General features: G+C 44.1%; 1 protein-coding gene across 14 annotated transcripts in view; it reads left to right on the plus strand.

Annotated features, from left to right (window-relative positions):
• Positions 1 to 24433, plus strand: part of PKNOX2 (PBX/knotted 1 homeobox 2) — a 989927-nt gene extending 965494 nt beyond the window's left edge. For all 14 annotated transcript variants that reach the window (XM_029573058.1, XM_029573057.1, XM_029573049.1 and 11 more), the window contains 2 exons: positions 9923 to 10101; positions 21703 to 24433. In XM_029573058.1, coding sequence (XP_029428918.1) covers positions 9923 to 10101; positions 21703 to 21923 — 400 coding nt within the window. In that variant the 3' untranslated portion in view covers positions 21924 to 24433. The remainder of the gene's footprint in view (positions 1 to 9922; positions 10102 to 21702) is intronic.
• Positions 24434 to 24658: the final 225 nt, after the last annotated feature.

Raw genomic sequence — 24658 nt, forward strand, 5'->3', positions numbered from 1 at the left:
ACATGTTTCCTGTAAACGATCAAAGAGTACAGAGATTAAAGGGAGCATTTAGCAATTTTTTCATGTAATGGCATTAAGACTTTATAATTTATGCAGGGTCGAAGACTCTCATCCTTCTTGGCCACAAAGAAAAAGCCTGCCCCTGCTGGGGAAGAGGAGGGCCAGATAAAGCCTCAAGCCAGGTTTTCTTTGATATATGCACTCATGGCCTCGGTCTCTGGAGGAGGTGTCTTGCCTGGAAGAAGTTCAATGCCACAATTGTAAGGATGATGTGGGGGCAGCGTCTCGGCCTGTTGTTTAGAAAAAACATTGACAAAAGCTGTGTATGAAGGGGGTAGGCCCAGTGTAGTGACCGCCAACGTCTTGGAGACTGGAGACAGAACAGAAGTAATGCAAGAGTCAAAGCAGGAAGAGCCCTATTGAACCAGTTCTAATGAGGACCAATCAAATTCTTAGTTGATGCTATTGGAGCCATGGTAGTCCCAAAATGAGGGGATTTACAGCTCACAAAATCACATAGAAGGAGATCATTTCCAAATGCAGGAGTTCAGTGCAAAGAGAAACAAGAATTGTTTTCTCTGTAATCTGTCCCATTAACGGATCTCCATACTATGATGAAATGGTCACAGGTTGTTTCAGATGGATGGTCGGTATATGGTTTTGATGAACCAAGGCCTGTTTTATAAAGTTCCCTCTGGCACCAAAGTCTATGAAGACCTCAGAGTGAAACTGGTTGTCCCCTGTGGAGAGTAGGACCAGGACAAGCAGTGGGGGGAGGGAAGGAGTTCTACCTAGGGTTGCCGCCCCTGTCAACCCTAGACCCGCAAGTTTCCCACTTCTCTGGGCAAATAGGTACATGGTGCCCTCGACTAGCACAATACAAGCAAAGGTCCATCTGCTTCCAATGAAGTTTCTCTTCAGGAAAGAGTTTACTTCTTCCCAGTTGCATGGGTTCCTTGTTGACCCTAGTCTCAGGTGCAGACATTGAAGACAGAAGGTGCTGAAAATGAGGGGCCAGAGTTATGGGTCACCACATTCATTTAATCTCCTGAGCCCTCTTCTGATGGTAGTGGTCAGTTCACCCATCTAGAGAAATTAATGCATACAAGGAAGCAGGGATGTCATGACCAGCCAGCTCATCCTTTATTCTTCCTGTCAATCCCTGCAAGAATATGGCCATGAGGCTATCCTCTCCCCAAGATAAAGAACTTGATGGAGTATTCATTGAAAGTCTAGGAGTCCTGACAGTTTTGGTTTAGATCTGCTGAGAGGGAAGAAATACATCCAGGCTCCTCAAGAAATTCTGGTAGATTCCAAAGCCATATGAGACGCACCCAAGCTAAGGCCGTGCTGCCCATGAGAGAATATATGTGGTCTTTTTCTGATTAGAGGGGAAGAGACTAGACTGTAATTCAAAGTGCATTTGGCATGGGTTAATAAACTCATGGTACTCCTTAGGGTCACCCATGTAGTGAGGCAATGCTGGTAGCTGGGGTACCAGCCTAGGTACTCTGACATGGCTGATAGAAAGTATGGCCACCAGAGGATGAGCCGGCATCGGTGTTAAGGCATGCATACCATGGACCAGTTTTTTCAGAACTGCAGTGACTTGGTTGAGCATGCCCTATTGTTCCTGGACTCTTTGAGCCAACCCTGGAATGGCCTGAAGTGAGGACAAGAATGCTGGGTCCATGGACTCAGCAGTCTGTAAAGTTCGTGGACCCTTGGTGCTGTGGTGAGGTTTATTTAATTATTTACTTGCCCATTTTATATACCATCGTTCCAAAAAAGATCACAATGGTTACAATAATGTATCCCTATTTAGAGTTCAACATACAATCTAGAGTTAAATGTTTTTCATATGGCCTATGCCACAGGCACCATTACAATCAGGCCAATACAGTAAAAATCGCGGGCAAGCACCCACTCTTATCGGCGCGCTCACAGGAGAGTGGCCTGGGCACGCGATTCAGTAAATTAATTTATTTAAATTAGGGCCCACAGTAAAAAGAGGCGCTAGGGACACCAGCGTGTCACTAGCACCTCTTTTTTGACAGGAGCGGGGGCTGTCAGCGGGTTTGACAGGCGACGCTCAATTTTGCCGGCGTTTGTTCTCAAACCCACTGACAGCCACGGGTGCAGAAACCGGATGCCGGCAAAATTGAGCGTCCGGTTTTCAAGCCACGGGCCAATTTCAAATTTTTATTTTTTTTTTACTTTTTTTTAACTTTCGGGACCTCCGACTTAATATGATATTAAGTCAGAGGGTGCACAGAAAAGCAGTTTTTACTGCTTTTCTGTGCACTTTCCCAGTGCCGAGAGAAATTAACGCTTACCTTTGGGTAGGCACTAATTTCTGAAAGTAAAATGTGCGGCATGGCTGCACATATTACTTTCTGAATCGCGCGGGCATAACTAATAGGGCCATCAACATGCATTTGCATGTTGTTTTACCCCTTACTGAATAAGGGGTAAAACTAGCGCATCAAAAACGCGTGTCCAAATGCGGGTTAAAAGTGCACTCTGCTGGAGCGCACTGTACTGTATCGGTCCAAATGTGTCTTATATTCATTACTAGGGATGTGAATCGTTTTTTAACGATTTAAATTATCGTCCGATAATTTTAAAATCGTCATTAATTGGTAAGGGACTCGATACAATAGGAATTCCCTTGATTTATCGTGAAAAATCGTTAAATCGAGTACGGGAATTATTTGGGGGGAGGGCGGGAAAACCGGCACACCAAAACAACCCCTAAACCCACCCCGACCCTTTAAAACCAATCCTTTACCCTCCCCCACCCTCCCGAACCCCCCCAAAATGTTAAATTACCTGGTGGTCCAGTGGGGGGGGCCCCGGCACGATCTCCCGCTCTCGGGCCATCGGCGCCATTTTGGCTACCACTGATAAAAATGGCGCCGATGGCCCGATTAAAAAAAAACCCACCCCGACCCTTTACAAATTACCCCTTTGCTTCTCCCACCCTCCCGACCCCCCCCAAAAACCTTTTACATGTACCTGGTGGTCTAGCGGGGGTCCGGGAGCCATCCCTTCATTCATACCCTCGGTGCCGGTGCCGATCGTATGCCCTCACGGTCGCTCCCTGTGACATATTGAGGGCAAAGGCGATCGGCGCCATTTTGAAATCAGTCCAGCACCGGCACCGAGGGTATGATTGAAGGGATGGCTCCCGGACCCCCCGCTAGACCACCAGGTACATGTAAAAGGTTTTTTGGGGGGTCGGGAGGGTGGGAGAAGCAAAGGGGTAATTTGTAAAGGGTCGGGGTGGGTTATTTTTTATCGGGCCATCGGCGCCATTTTTATCAGCGGTAGCCAAAATGGCGCCGATGGCCCGAGAGCGGGAGATCGCGCCGGGACACCCCCCCCCCCACTGGACCACCAGGTAATTTAACATTTTGGGGGGGGGGTTCGGGAGGGTGGTAGAGCAAAGGGGTCATTTGTAAAGGGTCGGGTGGGGTTTTTTTTATCTGCTCAGGCCTCACTAAAAAATTAACGATGTGAATTGGAATCGGAACCGATTCCAATTCACATCTCTAACGATCCGATTTTTTTCTCCCTCCATCCAAACCTGATCGTTAAAACGATCGGGCACACGATTCACATCTCTATTCATTACTGCAATATACCTCAATCTGTGAGTATAACACTTTACAAGCAAAAGGTTATTTTACAAAGTTGGCTAGAAGACCCTCCAAATTTGACTCAACTACGGAATCATTTGTGTCTTATGTGCATCAGTGAGAAATATATGTAGAAGCTAGATCTAATGAAGCAAAGGAAAACCTTTTTGCAAGTGTGGGATCCTTATTTACAATCTTTGCCACACTGGGCCAGGACTCTTATTCTTTATACTGCCATAACTAGGATGCTTTGGGGAGCTTTGCTATGGTCGGGGGTGGGGGGGGGGGTGAGGAGGAGAGTACTTGGCAGTGGGTAACATACATGTGCTTGTAATATGCGGGCACTGGTAAAAGTACACTGATGTGTACCCGCTTGCTTTTCGTCTGTACTATTTGTAATGTTATTGTGTATGGGAAAGTTTAATAAAAAGGTGTGAAACATAACACTTTACTATGAGTTTAACACTGCACTGTAATTCATTGTATTTCCCTCTGTAGGTTTGATACTGGCCAAGTGGACAGATACCATTACAATGCAGTGTAATGGTGCAGTGTTAAACTCATAATAAAGTGTTATAATCACAGATTCAGACATATTGCAGTGATCAATATAAGACACATTGTAATGGTGTCTGTGGCTTAGGCCACATGAGAAACATTTAACTCTAAATTGTATGTTGCACTCTAGATAGGGATACATTATTGTAATGAATATTGGATATATTGTATCGTGGTCCAAGATACTGTTTGCAAGGAATGTTTTTGATAGTGTTTTACATAGTGAAATAGTATTGTGGATTTGATGTATGTGTGATTTTAGAGGTATGAATGGATAGTGTGTATGTTGATATCAGAAGAAAGTATTTACATTACCCTTTGCTGTCTCTTCTTTCTGGTACTTGCAAAACATTGTGCATTGTAACATTGGTGTTTTCCATGATGAGACATTTTTATGCAGTTTGTAATGAATTAAAGATTTAAATTAGTATTTGACAAAACTTTTGTATATTATTCATATTGGTTTCCTTAAGGTTATACACATTTAAGCAAAGTAACATGGTAAATGAAAGCAGAGAAAGACCCGAATGGTCTATCTACTCTGCTCAGCAAGCTGTTAAGGGTTGTAACTGCTGCTCCATGTAGATTACCCCCATTCCTTCTGTTAAGGCTTGTAACAGCCACTTCATGCAGGCTTCTGTAATGCCTTCTGTTAAGGTTTTTAACTGGCACTCCATGCAGGTAACCCAAAGTTAAGCAGCGTACTGTCTGTGCGCGTACTTTTGAAAGTGTAAGGTAGGCACATAATCACACTCACAAAACAACCTGGAATGCCTCTTTTTATGCAGCCGAGTGTGTATGAAAGTACACACACATGTTCAGACATCTGATATCCAATTACCTGCTGTGATGGAGTATACCTACAACACCCTCATTCTACTTAAGGAGCCTGATTCAGGCTTTTAACTCAGGTTTCCTTAAGGCAGAAGGCAGCAAGGAATTCTAGGTGAGGGAAAGTTCTCTTCACCCTGTCCTAAGAGTCCGGGCCTAGAGAGCTTTAGGAGGCCCCAGGGAGCTGGCTGGACCTCAAGATACACTCAGACAGTGGACACTTACCTGTTAGTTGTACCTGATGCAAGGTCAGCTACTCTTTTGATTTTTGTATCTTTGAAGCAGTGTAAATAAATACCTGCACCATAACTAAGCTGGTCCAGTCTTATTGTATTCCTGAACTAATCCTGTGGCCACAGCAGGCCCAAATATGCTACATGAGGTGTCAGTTTGGGGATTTTTTTTAATTACCGGGAAGCACAAGTAAAAACCCATAGCCTCCAAGAAGAAAAAAAAAACTGCAGAGTTTTTTCCTGGGGCCTTCTGACTTCCATTTCTACTAGAGCAGGCAACGGGGGCTATCCCCACCTGAGCAGTCAGGGGTCAAGTAGTAAGTTAGGGTCATACAGGCTAGCAAGTGTTTTTTGTTTTCTTTGCCTCGTGTGTGAGTTATCTATTTGGGATCTGGTCCCAAAGGGAGATAAAATGGAGCAGATAATACATGTCCTGGCCATAGGACAGCAATAGCTGCAAAATGCTGTACAAACATAAATAGATAAACAGCAGTGGCTACAAAACCAACTAGGTGCAGTCTTAGCTAGCTGAGGCCCTGCAGTCTGCTATGTCCAGAATACCTCGGGCACTTTCATCTTCGCAAATCCTGTTTAAGATGAAGGGAGGAGAGGACTGAGAGGTCTTTCTAAAGAACTTTAAATGGACTACCCCCCTCGGGCTGGCCGGAGATTAGCTGGACAACTTACTTGGCTAATTTTCTCACTGGCAAAAGTCAAGTGGCATTTCAGGTCACTAATCCAGATGTGAAGGCTTCCTATGAGGACATCAAGGCCTCCATACCACAGAGAGCAGGGTACTCCCCAGAATATTATCGGCAGCAGTTATGATACGCAGCCCTACAATCTGGGGAGAGTCCCAGAAACCTCTTTCATCGTTGGAAAGAAGCTGGGTGGAAGTGCCTACAGCCAAAGGCAAGGTCGGGCCTGGACGTGGCTCGTCAAATACTCCTCGTGCAGTTCCTAGATGGTCTGGACTGGCCCATGTGGACATACCAGGCTCACCATGGAGAGGGCCCTGGAAGTTGCAAAAGCTTTCTGTCAGGTACAGTCCATGCCTGCTGGCATAAGGAACTGGAGAAACAATCCATAATAGTGCCCTGGCATGGTACAGAAAATAGAGGGATCTCAGCAACAAACCTCCAAGAAGGGGGCTCAGCCTCCATACCTGGGTTCCAGATGCCAATCTCATCCACATGTTTAAACTGCGGACAGAAAGGACACTTGCGAGGGACTGTCAGTATGGCTAAAGTGAACCTATGGGAAGAAATCCTTGGCTTGAGGACCTGGAGTTCAAACGCAAGTTAGCAGAACAATGCGAGAAGGAGCAAAGAATGGGGAAAGAGCCCCAGAATAGTAATGACACAATGGGAAAATGCTTGGGATCACAAGTTGTCAAAACTCTAAAGCTGCAATTTTTTGGGTGTCCCACTTGCATGACCTAAGGACTTTATAATCCAGGTGGAACTGGAGGAAGCCTCTACCCAGGCCTTGGTAGATTCCAGCTGCAGCAAAACGCTCATTTGCCAGGTCTTACTATTTCAAGGACATATTAACGATAAGAAAATAGAGACTGTAATGTATACATGGGAACCACGAACAAGTGTTCAACTTCCCGTGTCCCTTTAACTACCATCACAGGACAAGCCATGTTAGAAGCGGCTGTCCTCTCTGAGCTTCCATACTCAGTAGTCCTGGATCGAGATTATCCCCATTTTGCAACCTTATGGAGACTATACAGCTGAAGGGGAGAGGCACTTGAGACAGAGCCAGATTGTGCCCTGGGCATGTCTGGAAACTTGACCGGACATGGCCGAGCTGAGGAAGAAGGTATGTGACGAAGTATACTGAAAGTCCGTCATTCAACCTTAAGGATCCTGATTCAGGCTTTTAACCCAGGTCTCCTTAAGGCAGAAGGCTGCAAGGGATTCTGGGTGAAGGGAGGTTCCCTTCACCCTGCCGTGAAAGTCCAGGCCTAGAGAGCTTCAAGAGGCCCCAGCAAACTGGCTGACCCTCACAATATACTCAGACAGTGGTCGTTTACCTGTTAGTTCTGCCTGTCGCAAGATGAGCTACTCTTTTGATTTTTGTATCTTTGAAGCACTGTAAATAAACACCTGCACCATAACTAAGCTGGTCTAGTCTTATTGCATTTCTGAACTAATCCTGTGGCTGCAGCAGGCCCAAATATGCTACACCTGCATATGGCTGGTTTATACAGGTTAACTCTGTTTTTACCTGCATAATAAGCAAGTAAGGAGCCTTTGCATAAAACATATGCTATAAATGTTGACATGTACCATTCAATAAAATTTAAAGATAAATGTGAAAACGCCAGGTCGCATCGATATTTACACACACATTTTAGGTTCACGCCCCAAAATGCACATGCCCAGACCACACCCACAGCCCGCCCGCTTTTGAAAACTTTTGAGATGTGCACGCTGCAGGAGATATGTTCGTAACTTGGTGACTTTTAAAATCCGCTCAGCATGCGTGAGCCCAACTTCTTTGTGCATCCCCTAATTAATGTGAATGTTGGGCTTTTAAAATTCACCTGTTAATGTGCTATGTAATAAATTTTACCTAGAACACACTAAAATATTTCTTCAACAGCATGTCCTCAGTACTAATGTGAAAGTTAACATAAAAATGTGCAGTTTCCACACTAGCTACAATGAGCTCCCCATGCAAATCGTCCCAGATTGAAAGGGCTGGTTAACATAGGGGATTTTCCCCAATCCCTCCAACCCTTCCCACCCACCCTCCAAAGCAAAAGAGAGAAGCCGCTGAGGCCTAACATTCCTCTTTCCAAAACCCATCCTCCCTCCCACAATACCCCTGCCCAGCACAAATGGAAAGCCATTGACTTTGTTGGCCCCCTCACCCCAATAAAACAAATGAGAAACTGCCAATCCCGTCCTGCGTGCCTAAGCCCAAGTGAGAGTCCACGTATTTCCCATGCCCCTACCAAGCAAATGTGAGGGGCTGCCAGGTTCTGACATTTCCCCCACGCCATACCACCCACCTCCCTCCATTCCCCCAGAAGGGTAAGCACCTTCTCCTACCTCATCGGAGAAGAGCCCAAGGAGCTGTCCACTCTCGTGGCCTGCTGCCAGTGTATTGTATAAAATGGTGCCAGCTGAAGGCTCTCTGCCAAGTGCTTGGGCCCTTCCTCCGCTGAAGGGGAGGAGGGTTGGAATGGGTGGCCCGTCATTTGTGCTTGAAGGAGTTGGAAGAGGATTTCACCAATCCCTCCATTGTGCTTGTATAGGGAAGGTGAGATTGGGAGCCTCTCCCTTGTGCTCAGGGTGAGAGGGAGCTGCTGCATCATGCACCATGGCCCCTTCCTTCTGTGTGCAGAAGGATTTAAAAGGGGTGGGAGAAATGCCCCATGCAAACTATCCTACAGTGAAAGGGCTGATTAGCATAAGGGATCTGAAGACTTTGCATAGCAAAACTTATAAATCTGGTCTGAGGCACGTGCTATAAATAATTTACCCTTTACCAAGCCCAAAGAAAATAGAAGCTGCAGACAACATGCCATGCTCTTTCCCATGGACCAATACAGCCAGATTTGCATATGTCTCTTCCTCATTTACATGCACTGGTGTGCTGATTTTAGTGTGACCTTGCTGACATCTTGAGGAACTGTTTAAAATGCACAGGCCTATTAAGGCCTATTTGCTTAGCATGCTATTTTTAGTGTGCACAAGAAGGCTTTCATGTGTATATAAAGTTTAGTTCATAGATCCTTAAATCTTTGAAAATGTACCCCTTTATATGTTGCATATATCATGCTGCCCATGCTTTTCCTCAACCTTCAGGTCCCAGTTGAAAAAAATTTGTCTTAGTCTAACTTTCCCAGCCAAAACACTTATGATAAAGAAACAAAATACAAACACTGGAAATGTCTGGGAATATAGTGTAATATAAAACTGTGTCCCTTGTAAAAAAAAGATGTTTTGAATAAGAGCCTGGAGAGGTAGTCAGGATCCTATTAACCCTCTAACACTAGAAAAAAAGACTCTGCTGCTGACACCCCACCCCCAAATCTATGTTCTGTCTCATTCAGTAGCTCTCATCCAATGTCCCAGTTACTCATTTTGGTATCAGTCTTTCATTCCTAACACCATATTTAGCAACTTTCCCTGCTGTTCTATCTCCTGCTGCACTAATTAGCAGCACAGGCTAATGCCTACCTAAGTCTTGCATCATGATTATTAAATATGGTATTATGAATTCTTTCAAGCATACTGAAACCTAATAATGTTATAGTGGCCCCATGGTTGTGGACACTGAGTTATTTACAATGTCAGAGCTCCCTCTGGTGGCAGAGATCCAGCATGGCAAGAATTTGTTGGGATTTAATTTTTTATGTTATTGCCCCAAATTATAATGGTGGAAGATGTTAACTCTGAGAAGTTTCTTATATGTACTGCTTGTCAAATCTCTGCCTCTGAGTCAGACAGGTACTTTGAGAAGAACAAAACCCCCAGGCCCAGACAGCTTATAATCTATGTTGGTAATTATTAGATTGGGAGTGAAAAGAATGAAACCGACTCTCTCAGCTGGTGTGGCACAGGCATTGCCCTGGTGAAGTCATTAAGATGCGCTCAGTGGACTTGACATTAATATTGGCTTTCTGTCTTCCTTGGGAAGGTTCATCAATGCTCGAAGGCGCATCCTCCAGCCCATGCTAGATGCCAGCAACCCAGACCCTGCTCCCAAAGCTAAGAAGATTAAATCTCAACATCGGCCCACTCAGCGGTTCTGGCCCAACTCTATTGCAGCTGGAGTACTGCAGCAGCAAGGAACTCTTACCAGTGCCAATCCAGATGGTGAGAACCATATTGTATAGCACTCGCAGCTAATTGATCCGATTTTCTTTACTGCATCACCACATTGTAATGCTAGAGCATGGCTGAATGTTTCTGACACCTCTGTGAGCAGGAACGTACAAGAAAGGGGTGACAGCAGTTGTTCCCAATGTTTTTAGTGCTGCGGCCCTCCCAGTGCTGGGTCACTTTATCGTGGCACACCATCAGCTTTTCTTTCCCTACCCACCCTCCCGGCATCCTTGCTTTGCTTCCACCACCCCTGCCTGGCATCATCCCCTTCCCTTCCACCCCTTGGTATCACAACCATCCCATCCCATTTTCCGGAATCATCTCCTTCCTCCTCCCCCTCTTTGCTGACATCACCTTCCAGCCTCCCTTCTCCCCAGGCATCATCGCATCCTTTCCCTCTCCCCAGCCCCTGGCAGCACCACTTTTCTTTCCCTCCTTTCCCCCAGCATCACCACCATCCCTTCCCTTCTCTTCTCCCACCCCCTGGCATCACCACCTTCCCTTCTTTCTCTCACCCTTTGTGGTATCACCAGTATCCCTTCCCTCCATCCCCCCCACCTTAGCGTCCTCACCTCACCTTCCCTACCCTCCCCCACCCCTTGGCTTCGCCACCTTCCCTCTCACCCCCTGGCATCCCCACCTTTCCTTTCTGCTTCCCCTCCCCGAAACATCACCATCTTCCCTGCTGTCCCCCACCCCCTGCCAGCGCCACTTTCCTTCCCTCCCACCTCTCTAGCCGTGCCATCTTCCCTTCCTTACTTGGGATCATCTCAATTCGGCAACAAGAATCAGCTGAGCAGCACTGCTTACCTGCTGCTGCTTCTGCCACCTGCTTTTGCCAGCTTTCCTCTGAAGTCGGAACTACATGAGATCCACTGGCTCCACTCAGTTTTAAGTGGGAAGTGACAGCAATGGGTAAGGAACACTGCCTTCTGACTCCTGCTGCTGACTGGAGGGCACCATACAGGGCACATGGAAGGAAGGAGAGAGGAAGACTTTGCTGCCAGCAGCAGCAGTTATGATCTGCTCCCTTCTTCTCGCCACAGGACTCCCCATATTATTTTAGCACACCTGAGGTTCCACCACAGGACACTAGTGTGCTGGGAACCTCTGATTTAGAGGGGGTTTGCATACACTAGGTGTGCACTGGGGGAGATCTGTTCTCAAGATTTAGCACCATTATTAGCCTGCATTTCAGGGATCAAACATGGCACCTAAGCAATTACATCAGTCAGTATGGTCTATTATTTGCCATACAAATGCCCTGGATGCACAATTAAATTCTGCAGTGTGAATAATTACTGGAAATATTGAAATTGAATCAGATTAAATGGTTGTCAGTGTTATCAAACATTGCTTTTCCAAATGTTTACCATAATGTAGCAACATGCAGAGGGTGATTTATTAAGATTTTTCCTATTCTTTTGTTATGGGAAAACAAAATGTAATATATCAGATCCATAGAGGTTATTAGACTGAGCATGTTACTTGACTCTCTTATAAATAGATATCTGGATGATGATGTAGCTTTCTGCCTTACCTTCAGAAAACGTTTTTGATCCTGTTCATCTTCTTGAATCATAGACTTCAGCTCATAACAAAGGCTTAATATCTAGCCCAACTAGAAACATCTCTGAATTTGAATTAGTATATAAAGCATGGATATTCCTAAATGTAATACGACTTTGATATTTTAATATTTACTTATTCGTTTTCTCACAAATGTGCCTAAGGAGAAGTACATTTGAGCAAAGCATACAAATAATAAAACATTCATATTATACAACTCAAGTTAAGTATCAAAACACAATGACCAATCAGCATAAGCAAATTAAAATCAGAAGAACACAAAAGTCTGTCAGCCATCAAACAACAAACCATAATCATAAAATAATAAATCACTCAACTTCATAAAAGAGATATAACCTTACAAACAGAAATAACTGTACCAGCCAGCTATGATTAAACGGGTAAAAGGCAGGGGAAGCAGTTGATGCAGTTATCATATCCATAAATGGCACATCAAAGTCTCTCCTGTCTGTGATTGTGGAGACCCTATGAGCCAAATATTCAAACACCCGCTGAGTTGGTGAGATAACCAGCTTATTCTAGCAAATATCCAGCTGAACCTCACCTGCTATGTTTCTAGCTGAATATTCACCTAAATCTAGCTAGTCAAGTTTTGACTGGTTAAATTTACAGAGGCTAATATGCAAAACTACTTAGCTGGATAAGTGGCTGCTACTGAATATCCGGCTATGTTCAGCAGTCGCCATTTAGCCAGAAAGTATTTATCTGGTGCAGAAGGAAGGCTGGACAATGGGACAATAGAGATGTCCATCGGGTATAATTTTCATTTCGGGCTTTGTTTTTGGCCCGTCACGGGAAATTTCATTTTTCCATGGTTCGGGCCTTTTTTTTTTTTCAGGGCGCTCGATTTTTGGGTCAGCGCGCGCTAACGGGAGTCAGCGCGCGCTAACTCCCGTTAGTGCACGCTAAAGATTTTTTCCGAAATTTCGGAAATAAAACAGTCGTTTTTTGGGACCTCCGAAACTGGACGAATTAGACAATTTTGTTGAAATTGTCTAATTCGTCTAAAATGATTGCACATCCCTATGGGACAATGTGTGCCATCTTGGAAACAAGATCGATTACCATTCATATCATGGTGGCACCGTTAGAGGGAGGTCCATGATAAAATCCATGGACAAGTTGGTCCAGGATTCCTTGGGGACTGGTAACAGCTGTAATAGCCCCAGGGTTGGCCATGCAAGGCTTTTTGCTGGGCGCAAGTGGGTCACGAGTCGACAAAGCCTTAACATCCTGCTTCACTTAGGGCCACTAGTAGTGCCATTGAAACAATTGGAGCATTTGTGCCTGTCCGGGGTGTCCTGCTACATGGAAGTCATGGGCCCGTTTTTACACCTTTTTACACAATCTGGAAGGCACCATCATCTTCCCTGGGGACACTGTAGCCAGGAGTATCTTAGCTCGATCGATGATATATCTTGGAGCTTCTGCAGGGCCGGTGCTAGTTTTTTTGCTGCCCTGTACGAACAATGATGGTGCTGCCCCCCAGTTCATTCATTGTCTGTCCCAGGCTCACCCAAAAAATCACAGTTCCCTCCAGTGATACAAACTTTAAAAACTGACACCACCAGCCCCCTCCCCCAGCGAACCTTATAACCTTGCACAATGCCCCTAACCTCCCCCCTTGGCCTGCTCCACACACAGTTAAAAGTTATGCATTTATAAAAACATTTTACATGAAAAATATCAAAATACTGTATTCTGATGTAAAAATATCACTTAAATTAGATTTACATGCACTGAAATCCCTACAAAAACACACTTGGAACCCATATGGTATTAGGCCTATTGTAAAGTGTGTTGTGTGTGGACTTGACCCTCCAAAAGCCCTAAAACTCTAATACACTTCCAGTTAGGAGAATACATCACCTCAGTCACACATGCAGAACATAAACAGAGCCTCACCAAGTACAGAATAGAGCAACCATAAAGTAGAAATATAAAAGTGAAAAAACCTGAACTGGAAACCACAAGAAGCCACACTCTCAATGCAATGCAACAATAAAAAACCAGAACCATCAAGAAATAAAATAAATACATTATCACTATAGTAAAAAGATACTAATAATATTCCAAAAACAAAAGACAAATAAAAGATCGAGTAATTAAAAACCGACATACAATTTTTATTTAACTGCCCTAAACACCAATAACATATTTCAAAATAGCAGATACATTAAATAACACCTGAAAAATAAAACTAAAAAGAATTTTAAAAATTCATGCTCTCCATACCTGGGAGCTTTTGCTTTCTAGTCACCCTGAGATTGTAGTGGATTAGTGGGAGTGGGATACACTTTCTCCTCCCTTTCTTAAATATACATACACACACACATACACACACACACAAGCTCATACATACACACACACACACACAAGCTCATATACACACATACGCTCCCTCTCAGACAAACCCCTAAACATCTCCAGCTCTTCTTTGGTTGGGATCTGCCAGCAGCCCCAGGTCCTCCTCTTCATTTCAGCTGCTGGCAGGTTGGGATCCTCTGGCAGCCCCATTCTCTCTCTCTCTCTCTTACACACACACACAACCCAGATAAGCTCCCATTCACACCCACACACCACAGCCGAGCTCCTATTCACACTCCTACACCCCAGGCAGGCTCCCATTCACATCCACCCAAATCCCAATCTCTCTCACACTCATACATACACACACACACACACACACACACTGCCCATCTCAAGAAGGTCCCCGTGTATGCATGTGCACACACACCACAACCATCCCAGGTAGGCTCCCATTCACACACACATACACACACTCATCCCAGGCAGCCTCTCATTCACACACACATACACACCCATCCCAGGCAGGCACTCATTCACACACACATACACACCCATCCCAGGCAGCCTCTCATTCACACACACATACACACCCATCCCAGGCAGCCTCTCATTCACACACACATACACACCCATCCCAGGCATCCTGTCATTCACATACATACACACACCCATCCCAGGCAGCCTCTCATTCACTTACACACATACACACGCCCATTCCAGGCAGGCACTCATTCACACACACCCATCCCAGGCAGCCTCTCATACACACACCCATCCATCCCAGGCAGCCTCTCATTCACTTACACACATACACACGCCCATCCCAGGCAGGCACTCATTCACACACACATACACCCATCCCAGGCAGGCACTCATTCACACACACATACACACACCCATCCCAGGCAGGCACTCATTCGCACATACATACCCATCATCCCAGGCAGCCTCTCATACACACACCCATCCATCCCAGGCAGCCTCTCATTCACTTACACACATACACACGCCCATCCCAGGCATGCACTCATTTACACAACATACACACACCCATCCCGGGCAGGCACTCATTCACACACACATACACACACCCATCCCGGGCAGGCACTCATTCGCACATACATACCCATCATCCCAGGCAGCCTCTCATACACACACCCATCCATCCCAGGCAGCCTCTCATTCACTTACATGCATACACACGCCCATCCCAGGCAGGCACTCATTTACACAACATACACACACCCATCCCAGGCAGGCACTCATTCACACATACATACACACACCCATCCCAGGCAGACACTCATTCGCACATACATACCCATCCATCCCAGGCAGCCTCTCATACACACACCCATCCATCCCAGGCAGCCTCTCATTCACTTACACACATACACACGCCCAACCCAGGCAGGCACTCATTTACACAACATACACACACCCATCCCAGGCAGGTACTCATTCACACACACATACACACGCCCATCCCAGGCAGGCACTCATTTACACAACATACACACACCCATCCCAGGCAGGCACTCATTCACACACACATACACACACCCATCCCAGGCAGGCACTCATTTGCACATACATACCCATCCATCCTAGGCAGCCTCTCGTACACACACCAATCCATCCCAGGCATCCTGTCATTCACATACATACATACACACACCCATCCATCCCAGGCAGCCTCTCATTCACACACACACACACACACACATCCATCCCAGGCACCCTCTCATTCACACACATACACACCCATCCCAGGCACCCTCTCATTCACACACATACACACCCATCCCAGGCACCCTCTCATTCACACACATACACACACACCCACATCCCAGGCAGCCTCTCATTCCTCTCATTCACGCACACATGCACACACAACATCCCAGGCAGCTTCTCATTCACACACACATACACACACCCATCGCAAGCAGCCTCCCATTCACACACAAACGCACACACACACCCATCGCAGGCAGCCTCCCATTCACACACAAACGCACACACACACCCATCGCAGGTAGCCTCCCATTCACACACATACACACACCCATCCCAGGCAGGCACTCATTCACATACACATACACACACCCATCCCAGGCAGGCACTCATTCACACACACATACACACACCCATCCCAGGCAGGCACTCATTCGCACATACATACCCACCATCCCAGGCAGCCTCCCAATCACTCACAAAGACAGGCAGTCAGGGTCCACGGGTCATTTCTGCTCTGTTGCTGTTGCCACCAGCCTATACTGTTTTTGTTGGGGAGAGTATCCATTCTGCAGCTCTTGCTGCATGCTGGCTCCGCAGTAATTCATCATTTGTGGGAGATGAGAATACAGGATGTTCTACCACCGCGAATTACTGAGAGGCCAGCACCCGAGGAGGAGCTACAGGAGAGCTTTTTCTGCCACCAGTGTGATGGAGCCTTAACCACATCCTTTGGCAACGAATTCCAGAGTTTAATTGTGCATTGAGTGAAAAAGAATGTTCGCCAATCTGTTTTAAACACGCTACTTGCTAATTTCATGGAATGCCCCCTAGTCCTTGTATTATCTGAAAGAGTAAACAACCATTCAAGACCTTTCATTATTTTGTAGACCTCTATCATATCCCCCCTAAGCCGTCTCTTCTCCAAGCTAAACAGCCCTAATCTCTTTAGCCTTTCCTCACAAGGGAGCAGTTCCATGCCCTTTATCATTATGATCACCCTTCTCTGTACCTTCTACAGTACAACTATATCTTTTTTGAGTTGTGGTGACCGGAACTGCACACAGTATTCAAGGTGCGGTCTCACCATGGAGTGATATAGAGGCATTATGACATTTTCCCTTTTATTCACCATTCCCTTCCTAATAATTCCTAACATTCTGTTTGCTTTTTTGACTGCTGCAGCACACTGAGCCGACGATTTTTAAGTATTATCTACTACGATGCCTAGATCTTTTTCCTGTGTGGTAACTCCTAAAATGGAACTTAACATCATGTAGCTGCAACATGGATTATTTTTCCTTTTATGTATCACCTTGCACTTATCCACATTATATTTCATCTGCCTTATAGATGCCCAATCTTCCAGTCTTGCAAGGTCCTCTTGCAATTTATCACAATTTGCTTGTGATTTAACAACTCTAAATAATTTTGTGTCATCTGCAAATTTGATCACCTCACTTGTCGCACCTCTTTCCAGATCATTTATAGATTATATTAAAAGCACGGGTACAAGTACAGATCCCTAAGGCACTCCACTGTTTATTTCCACTGTGAAAACAGACCATTTAATCCTGCTCTCTGTTTCCTGTCTTTTAACCATTTTGTAATCCACAAAAGGATATCTCCTCCTACCCATGTCTTTTTAGTTCTCTTAGAAGCCTTTCATGAAGGACTTTGTCAAACGTCTTCTGAAAATCCAGATACAGCACATCTACTGGTTCACCTTTTTCCACAGCCCTTATTCAGCCCTTCAAAAAAACGTAGCAGATTTGTGAGGCAACATTTCCCTTCGGTAAATCCATGCTAGCTTCGTCCCATTACACCAGGCCTATCTATATTTTCTGTGATTTTATTCTTTGTAATAGTTTCCATGACTTTTCCCAGCACTGAAATCAGGCTCATCAATCTATAGTTTCCCAGGTCACCTCTGGAGACCTTTTTATATATCAGGTTTACATTGGCCACCTTCCAGTTTTCAGGTACCATGGAAGATTTTAATGATAGGTTACAAATTACTTTTAATAGGTGTGAAATTTAATTTATGAGTTCTTTCAGATCCCTGGGATGTATATTATCCAGACAAGCTGATTTGCTACTCTTCAATTTGTCAATCTGGCCTATTACATCTTCCAGGTTCACCGTGATTTGAGTCAGTTCATCTGAATTGGCATCCTTGAAAACTGTCTCCGAAATGGGTATCTCCCTAACATCCTCCTCAGTAAACACTGAAGCAAAGAATTCACTTAGTCTTTCTGCAATGGCCTTATCTTCTCTGATTGCCCTTAAACCTTTCGATTATCTATCAGACTCCCTCGCAGGCTTCCTGCTTCAGATATATTTTTAAAAGTTTTTATTATTTGTTTTTGCCTCTATGGCCAACTTTTTTTCAAATTCTCTTTTAGCCTGTTTTATCAATGTTCTACATTTAACTTGCGAATGCTTATGGTTTTTCCTATTCTCTTCAAATGGATCCTTCTTCAAATTTTTTAAGGAAGATCTTTTGGCTAAAATAGCCTTTTTCACCTTTTAACTATACTGGCAATTGTTTGTCCTTCCTTCCACCTTTCATACTGCATGGAATATATCTGAACTGCGCTTCCAGGATGGATTTTTTTAAATACGTCCACTCTTAACCTTTGTAACAGTACTTTTTAGTTTCTTTCTATTTTTCTCATTTAATCAAAGTTTTCCTTTTGAAAGTTTAGTGCTTGAGCTGTGGATTTACTTTTTGTCCCCCTTCCAGTTATTAATTCAAATTTGATCATGTTATGATCACTATTACCAAGTGGCCCCACCACTCTCTCACCAAATCCTGTGACCCACTAAGAATTAGATCTAAAATAATTTCCTCTCTTGTGGGTTCCTGAACCAATTGCTCCACAAAGCTGTCATTATTCCATCCAGGAACTTTATCTCTCTAGCATGTCCTGATGTTACATTTACCCAGTCAATATTGGGGTAATTGAAATCTCCTATTATTACTGCACTTCCAATTTGGTTAGCTTCCCTAATTTCTCTTAGCATTTCATCATCTGTCTGACCATTTTGGCCCGGTGGATGGTAGTATAATCCTTTCGCTATACTCTTCCCCAACATACATGGGATTTCTACCCATAAAGATTCTATTGTGCATTTAGTCTGTTGCAGGATCCTTATCTTATTGGACTCTTTGCCATCTTGGACATAAAGCACCCCCCCCCCCCCTCCCACACCTTCCCTTCCCCCCACCAAGTTGCTTCTCCTTTTTATTTCGATATTATTTGTACCCTGATATGGCACTATCCCATTGGTTATCTTCCTTCCACCATAAGAACATAAGAAATTTCCATGCTGGGTCAGACCAAGGGTCCATCAAGCCCAGCATCCTGTTTCCAACAGAGGCCAAACCAGGCCACAAGAACCTGGAAATTCCCAAACACTAAGAAGATCCCATGCTACTGATGCAATTAATAGCAGTGGCTATTCTCTAAGAGAACTTGATTATTAGCAGTTAATGGATTTCTCCTCCAAGAACTTATCCAATTATGTCTATCTCATCATTCAGTGCTATACATTAACTCTCCCATCTTATTTCTTAGACTTCTGGCATTGGCCTATAGACATTTCACAGTGTGCTTTTCGTTTGTATTAACATCCTGCTTTTCAGTTGATCTGGATAATTTGGAATCTTTTAGCTCAGGTGATTCTTTACTTATAGGCACATGGACTACTTTTCCTCTTATTGGAACATCTCTGTTGGGATGCCCTAACTCTCCTTTTTCATTAGTATCACTTCCCTCTGAACTATACATTGCTGAGCGACTGTCAGCTTTCCCCTTAGTTCTAGTTTAAAAGCTGCTCTATCTCCTTTTTAAAGGTTAGCACCAACAACCTGGTTCCACACTGGTTAAGGTTGAATTTGTCCCTTCAGAAAAGACTCCCCCTTCCCCAAAAGGTTCCCTAGTTCCTTACAAAACTGAATCCCTCTTCCTTGCACCATCGTCTCATTCATGCATTGAGACGCCGGAGCTCTGCCTGCTTCTGGGGAACTACACGTGGAACAGGGAGCATTTCAAAGAATGCTACCCTGGAGGTTCTGGATTTCAGCTTTCTACCTAAGAGCCTAAATTTGAACCTCCCTCCCACATCTTCCTATGTCATTGATGCCCACATGTACCATGTCAGCCTGCTGCTCCCCAACAGTCTAAAATCTTATCTTGCTGACTTGTGAGGTCCGTCACCTTTGCACCAGGCAGGTATGTTACAGGCCATGTTACAGGTATGTTGAGTGCCCCAGCCACCCAGCTATCTACATTCTTAATAATCAAATCAATGGTCAACCTTACCCTTCGCTCCTAGATAATAACCCTGGGAGTCACATCCTCGGTGCGAGAGGACAATGCATCACCTGGAGAGCACCTGCTATAGGATCACTTCCTGTTGCATCAGGTTGATGCTCTTCTTAGATATTATATAATGTAATGTCCCTGTTGCTAGTTCCCTTGCTGGGCCATTCCTGGGATGAGGACCGGTCTGATAAGAGCCTCCCTTGGGTGAGCTCTGTTGGTCCTTTGATATTTGGCACCTGATGCCTCCACCTGGGGAAGAAATTATTAATGGGTGAGATTTTCCCTCCCTTCATCTAGAAAAACACAAACACAGAATGGGTTGTAAACAGGGCTGGCTTTATTTACAAGTATGTACAAATGTATTTAGCAATTATACATTTCTACAAGATATCCAGCAGCACCTTTAACTACTGTGGGGTATTAGTCTCCACAAGGTATCACTATATAGAAAAGATAAACTAACCTCCTGAGAACCCATTGTTCCACTACACTGATCGTCTCCCCATTTTTTCCTTTCCCACTATGCCCCCAGTCTCTTCCATATGTAGGAATGTAACTGGTGGATGCTGCAAGTCATATGGAAGGGATCTATTGAGTCTTTAACTGCTGGTTGTCTCCTTGGTTCCACCTCTGCTCTGCTGTTAGGCCCATGCTCCTTCTGAGGCACCAAAGCCGACCTTGGATCAACTTCTGGATCCACCCCTTCTGGCATACTCCGCCTATGATTAACTGCTGATCCTCCACGCCTGGTGCACCAAACTAAACCACCAATCAGCCACTAGGTTTACCCTCCTTAGGGATAAAACTCTGCCTCTGATTGGCTGCTAAGGCTGTGTCTTAGACAAAATCTTCGCTGCCATGCTAAAGTCTTGATGCTGCTTCTACACTGGGGGTGGCAGGGGTTTCCATTGCCAAGGATTATTGCTCAGCTAGGTTTATGACTTGTCCCTTGCTTAGTAATTATAGCTCAATGCTCTCCCTTCTCAACCACAAAACCAAGACCTAGGCAGGACAATGGAGAAAGAGCACATGCCCATCCATCTTGCCTGGTCTCTTTCTTTTTTTTCTTTTTTTCACCTCTAGGAGTTGTGCATGATAAATTTATCTTTTGATACACTCCCAACACAAATTCTTCATTTTGGCAAAGTTCTACAGCTTAAAATTTTACTAGTATATGTTTGTGAAATGATATTTGATTGTAATTAAGCAGTAAGGATGGGGGTTAGTCCTATGCAAATATCTAGTCTGAAACAACTTAAAGCCTTACAGGCTTCACAGTAGAGATCTGATCACCTTTTTAGCCTTGTTGGGCTTTCCTGGGCTGGAAGTTCACATTACATGGCTATTGTGGTTTATTTCAATGACAGCATGAACCATCCCTCCTCTACCTTGGAAGGGGGTGGAGGAGGAGTCCACAAGACTGAGTGTGCTCCCTGAGAACGGGAAATTGCACACATTCCCAAAATCCCTTTCCATGCTGTTCCAGAATTCTCTTGGAGAGTATTCTATTTCAGTGCAGTTGAATGACATCACTCCCACATATATGACTATCTTGCTATCTTCAAAGAACACCTGTACAGTTAAGCAAGTTTGCTTTCTGAAACTACTGTCTGTCCTTTCATTTCAGGATCTGTTAACATGGAGAACTTGCAGTCCCTGTCCTCTGACAGTGCCACCCTTGCCATGCAGCAGGCCATGTTGGCAGTACATGATGACTCTCTGGATGGGACAGAAGATGAGGATGAAGAGGAGGACATGGAGGAGGATGATGACTTGGAGGACGAGGAGGATCTCCAGACGACAAATGTTAGCGACCTTGGCCTGGAACACACTGATCCACTAGAGTAGTGCAACAGCAGCCTGGGATAGAAATGGGGTGGAGGAAGGAAGGATACTATTCTAAGGTGGAACAGACATGTCATCCTATCCCACCTGCAAGAGACCTCCCTCCTTTCTTCCTCATGTATCTGTATCTTTGAAACAAGGTGGCATCCTGAGGATTTTTAGAGGAGCCCTTATGTACATTTTATCCTTCTAAGAACTATGCTGAGCTCTAGATCCTGGGCCATATTAATACCAGAAAATTGTTCCTTTGGAGCAGTGGCCCACTGTGCCTGCACTGAACTAATCTGCTGAATGTGGACATATACAGAGCACACATTGCGGACACTATGGTTGTGCGCACTCTGATTTATTTACGTGAAGGATACACATTTATAGGGGCCACATATTGTGGCTGGTTGATTGGATGGGAGAGGGGTGAATTCTTTCCTTTTGTTTCCCTATTTTTGGAGGGGGGAGTGGAGGTTTTTTGTTTAATATTTTTTTAATAAGAACAATTTAAGTGTTTTCAGAGTGAGATGGTTTCTATAAGACTGAATGTGCTCTGGACTTTGAGATATCTTTCAATAGATCTGTTGGCACACAAGTGAGTGTATTTGCACAGAGCGCACCTCATTGAGGAGTTAGACACAGATGCACATTTCTAGCATAGGAGGATGTGAGTGCTTGCTGACTGGCAAAAGTGATATATTCGCTCACGATGAGCAACATAAAACCATGTGTGTAACTTCTTGGTAGAATAATGTCCTTTTATTTCACATACATGTATGGTGCCAAGGAGGTGGATGAGTGTGGACTAAGGAAAGAATATACATACGTTCCCTGATGACAAGGAAAGGATGGGCATATTTTGGCCATAACACAGAATGTTTAGGTGTATTTCCCTGATGATGTAGAAGGGATGAGCATGATTTGTGCAATGACATGTAAGGAATGGAAATGTTTTACCCAGTCATACAAACACTTGTGGGTCTCTTTCCGCATGACAAGGAAGGGGGTGACCATGCCTTCCTCTGATATACAAAGGATGAGCATGTTTCCCCTTTAACATAGAGGAGGCAGACTGTGTTCCCCGGTAACATAAAAACCATGGATATATCTAAACCGGTGATGCAGACAGAATGTGTACATCTACCCCAGTGATATAGACAGGATGAGCATGTCTTCCCCAGTGACACAGAAGGGATGGAAATGTTGCAGGTCTTTCCCAGTGAGAAAGAAATATAAGACGCTAAGAGGTCATTTTCTAACAATGCACAGATGGCAAATCCATGCATATATTATACCAGTTTTCAAAGCCATTTCTAGGAATAAAAAGGTGCTTTACTAAGGAAAATAGGCTTTTTAGAAAATTGTGTGCCCTATTTGTGCATAAAAGTATAGAAGTAAGGCTTCTATGTAAGTACATTCGCCCACAGTAGGAGATGTTTCCAGGGCAGAGTTAGAGAGGGATTTGCACCTTCCTCTGAAAAACTAGCCACATAAATTTGCAGGTGTAAATATATGCAGGTAACTTTTCTGGAATAAGTTTCAAAGTGAAAGTACACATGTACTTTCACTTTGAAAATTAGTGTAAAGTCTGCAGGTAAAAGCTACCAGCAGCCTTTGCAGTCCAATGCAATCAGTTTTAATAGTACCCCTAAGAAGACAATTTTCAAACCTCCCACGTTTCTGCAAAGTTCACAGAATTTTCATTAATTTTCAAAGTAAAAGTAAATGCATACTTTTACTTTGAAATTGTCCCAGGGAAATGTATCCACATAAACTTGCACCTCCTTTTGAAAATTTAGAAATATGCATGTTGTTTCAAACCCTATCCCAGCCCCACCCCCGGGAAAACTATGCACATCATAGCACTATGCATGTACATTTTACCTGCATACAGAGTGGGCAGTTATCAAAAACTGCATTTCCATGGATAAAGCAGCTTTATTGGGGGAAATTGCTTTGACAATTGCCTTCTGAAAAGGATTGTTCATTTGTATTGATTGTCTTTTCAAAAAACCATACATGGAGATGAATGGTTGAAATTATGCAGTGTGTGCTGTTCTCCTGACGTGTCCATCACAAAAACGTTTTCTCATGCCCTCTCCTTGTTCTTAAGGATGGAAGAGATGAGGGCCTTTCTATGGCAGATCTGTTATGAGTAGACACAATTGAGTTTTAGGTTTGTTTGCATCCAACGAAGCCAGAAACCCAACTGTGTATAAGAATGAAGAGCTACTCTACATGTGTGAAATCAATCCCTGTATGTGTGTATGTAAATGATATGCACACATACATACATTAACATTCTCATATACACATGCAGGATATCCAGTGTATATATGTATATATTTACATATATTTGTGTATACACACACATATACATAAATATATACATACATGTGAAAGGCATGTCTGTTTTTAGTTTCACAGCTTTTTATAACAGATTCAGAAGTTCAGCAGTGGATCGTTTGGAAAAAAAAAAAAAGGAAATATCAAGAAAAGGATTGTAAGGCTTGTAATCATGTATATGCAGTAAAAATCAGGGTTTGCAGAACTAAAAATGGCATGATAGAGATTGATTTATTTTGTGTGAGCTCATAATAATAATAATAATTACCTCCAGCATGGTACAAAGGTAGCAGACAAGCAGAAAGTTGTGGTTCACAAGCTGGGTCACCGTCTCAAGTTTTCCATCAATTTACCTTTCGGGTGTAAATTTCTAGGCAGGTGAAATGGGCAGCATCTGCCTCTTA

This window comes from Rhinatrema bivittatum, chromosome 12 (genome assembly GCF_901001135.1).
Source record: "Rhinatrema bivittatum chromosome 12, aRhiBiv1.1, whole genome shotgun sequence".
NCBI classification, from domain to species: Eukaryota; Metazoa; Chordata; class Amphibia; order Gymnophiona; family Rhinatrematidae; genus Rhinatrema; species Rhinatrema bivittatum.